Consider the following 3144-nt stretch of genomic DNA (forward strand, 5'->3'; position numbering starts at 1 on the left):
TGAAATTAATTTCCTCAGAACGCTGGTATCCTTCATTTTTTTTGTATTTATTTTTATTTCATTTGAGATGAGTGAAAAATTCTCATCAATCTAAGCTATAATTTACTGATTACATGTAAGTTACATTTGGCAATGAGGTCAGATTGTCTATATCCGTGTAAAAGGTGATAAAAACTGATATTTATATCTGCATAAACTGTTTACATTCCTGTTTACATTGCCCCGTTATGAAGCAATGAACTGCAAGCTATCTCTCATCATAACAGATGATAAGAGCTACGGATTAAAAAGGGCACATTACAGTAAACCCAGATTAAAAAAGGTATTTTTCCCATGCCCTGAAGCAGTCTTTCTCAGTAGCTAAAATATAGTGACTTTAATTTTAGTTTTCCATAAGCGATCCACAGTCCCATGCTTTGGCATAATTCCTTCATTTCGTTGGGTATCAATATAGGATCAATTTGAGCATCACTTTCATGTTGTTATCATTTTGGGGCTGTAGAAGTCGTCGTTTGGTGTCGTCTCATTTCCCGAACAGATGTTGGTTGTCAAGCCATCTTTACATGTCACAAAATGAAAACTCGCACTTCCCGCGAGGTAAAATTACATACATACATACATATATACATACGTTTATTGTAACTCCCAACTTGGGCTTTTCGGTTACAATGTCTAACTACAATATTTAAAATACATATAAGTTAAAAACGAGAAGGAATAACAGGCAAATAATGCTTTAATGGTTTCTGCACTAAACGACGCCTGAGGCTATTTACACTGTCCGCAGCTTTCAAATCACTAGAAACACAGTTCCAAAGTTTGTATCCACGATATGTGAATGAAGGTTGTCCATCTGACAGAAGACAACGAGGGATGTGTAAAAGATTGAATGATCGCGTAGTCCTAGTATGAATATGAGAATGAGGTACAAATATATTGTATCAAGCTCATGATAGGCAAAACCAATGTCTCAATGTGTTTTTAACGGCTTGTCTCACTTCTCTTATCTTCCAACAGTAAAGAAATGGGTTCAGCGTCGAATTCAAGAAAACAAACACTCCAGTGATGCTCGAGCTAGTGGCACCACAGTATGGAGACACTCCGTTTGAAATATTTACAGCCGTTGTTATAGTATATGGTAGATAACAAACGACAAGCGTAAAGTGTATCCACATAGCGCTGGAAACAGTCTTTTTGTACCGCGCTATGTTTAGGGTCGCCCCAGGGTGAGACTGAAAACGTTGCACTTGCGATTGTTGGCGACGAAGAGCGACATAAATCTTCAGATAACAAAATGAAGACACAGCTAAACACATTGCAATCCACGCACAAGAACCAAGAAAGAAATAAAGCTTGTGCCACAAGAAACTTAAAGCAAATACGGTGCTCGTTGTCCAAGAAATTATCACCAGGAACCTAACTCCTTTTAAAGTGACAATTTGTCTGTATCTTAATCTCAGTAACAAGGCGAGAAGTCTGTCTATACTTATAGCGGTTAATACAGTGATAGATTCTCCACATAACATCGCACTTGAAATGTTGGCCAAACGTTCAGTTAGCAGACACAATGTCTGATTTTTTCTTGCAGTAAGATAAACGATATATATCGGCTGCGAAACAAGTCCAACCAGGAGGTCCGTGCAAGAAAGACAACGAAATAAAAGCTTCGATGGCGGATGAAGAGAAGATTCTTTTTGAAGAGCGATAAGAATCAAAATGTTTCCTAACAGCGAAGTGATGGATAAAATTGTATTTAAAAAAACAAAAGTATTAACGTGAGCCACGCAGTTAGTGCTCTCGCTTTCTTTATCACTAAATGCGAAACACGCAGAGAGGTAACTCGTCTCTTCTTCTCTGTGCTGTGAAGAGTTGATCATTTCTCTTTTGTTATTTTTTTTAACCGATCAGGAGGATTCTCAAACCAGTGAAAGTTTCCCTTCTGTTTGGGAAGGTTTGCCGTGTAGAATCCGTTGCGTTTGGCTCAGTTATCAAAAGTACTAAAAGTTAAAAAAAAAAAAAAAGAAAAGGGAAACTGTTTGGATATGAAATTGACAGCTTCATAGGAATAGACATTGAGTTTAGGTTATAATTACCTACCTCGGTCAGTTAAATAATACCGTTATCTCATTTTGAGTTTTCAAAATGAAAGAAACCGCGTTTTCTTTGTACTATGTAAGATTGAAATTGACAGAAATGCACTGCGGATTCAGTATCAGAAAATAAAGTAGGCCTTTGAGTTTTTGTAATTAGGATAACTTCAATTTCCGTACAGAGGAAACTGCGGAAACATTTGAAACAAGTGTAAATAATGCGAAGAGCACTTAGCAGGTCCATCTTGTGCAAACTAATTTGTAACAACCTGAGAGGGACCAGTATAAAGATCTGATATGTAACTCACAGATTGTAGAAATGCACGATTGCTTATTTTTTACACTCATGTAAGTCTTAAAAGAACTGGTCATATTTGTGTACGTTGATAAAGGAAATCAGTAAATATTGCGTTCAGTTGTGGAATAAAGTTATCACCTGTGTTGTCTACAGCTGGTGACAATAGTATCATTTTTCCTCAGTGGGCGATTGCGGTCAAAATTTTCCGTGTCTCTTTTTCCATCTACTCAAAGGATGCTTTCGAAAGTGCTAATCCAGGCTTTATACAGAATGCGAACTCATCACTTTTGATCCGTCAGAAAATGGTCCAGGCTATCATCAAGCTGTAAAAAGCTCAGTGTTTAAGGCTATGGTGGGACAACTTCCCCTCTTAAAAGCATACCTAACTAAAAATTTGGTCGGGGCTGATGGCTAAAAGAAAGACCTTAGGTTTAAAAGCGTAAGAATCAACGAGGACCGGAAAACTACCCAATGCAGTATTCAGTTAAGGACTGTCAAGCTTGTGAGGTGCATGCAATCGATTAAGACTGGTACTCATAATATATGAAATACTTTTAACGGCAACGGGCCATTCTTACTGCTACTTATACTTGGTTACACCTAGAGATATGTTTCAGTTTAGTAGGAAAAAAGGCCAGTTGGCCGATTCCTCGGATCAGGCGATGCCATTTGATGTTCCTGATATGAAATTAATTTTCTCAGAACGCTGGTATCCTTCAGTTTTTTTTGTATTTACTTTTATTTCATTTGAGATGA

The 3144-nt window shown here is 37.4% G+C and overlaps 1 protein-coding gene across 1 annotated transcript; it reads right to left on the reverse strand.

Moving 5' to 3' along the window:
- Positions 1-876: 876 nt before the first annotated feature.
- On the reverse strand, positions 877-1942 carry LOC131786444 (melanocortin receptor 4-like). Its single transcript, XM_059103510.2, has one exon. It carries the CDS (start codon positions 1875-1877, stop codon positions 948-950), a length of 930 nt encoding a protein of 309 aa, XP_058959493.2. The 5' UTR covers positions 1878-1942; the 3' UTR covers positions 877-947.
- Positions 1943-3144: the final 1202 nt, after the last annotated feature.

The sequence above is a fragment of the Pocillopora verrucosa genome, chromosome 4 (assembly GCF_036669915.1).
Source record: "Pocillopora verrucosa isolate sample1 chromosome 4, ASM3666991v2, whole genome shotgun sequence".
NCBI classification, from domain to species: domain Eukaryota; kingdom Metazoa; phylum Cnidaria; class Anthozoa; order Scleractinia; family Pocilloporidae; genus Pocillopora; species Pocillopora verrucosa.

What these genes read in the sequence shown, in the direction of transcription:
- LOC131786444 (XM_059103510.2), bottom strand. Translation starts at nt 1,877, where the DNA reads ATGATCAACTCTTCACAGCACAGAGAAGAAGAGACGAGTTACCTCTCT.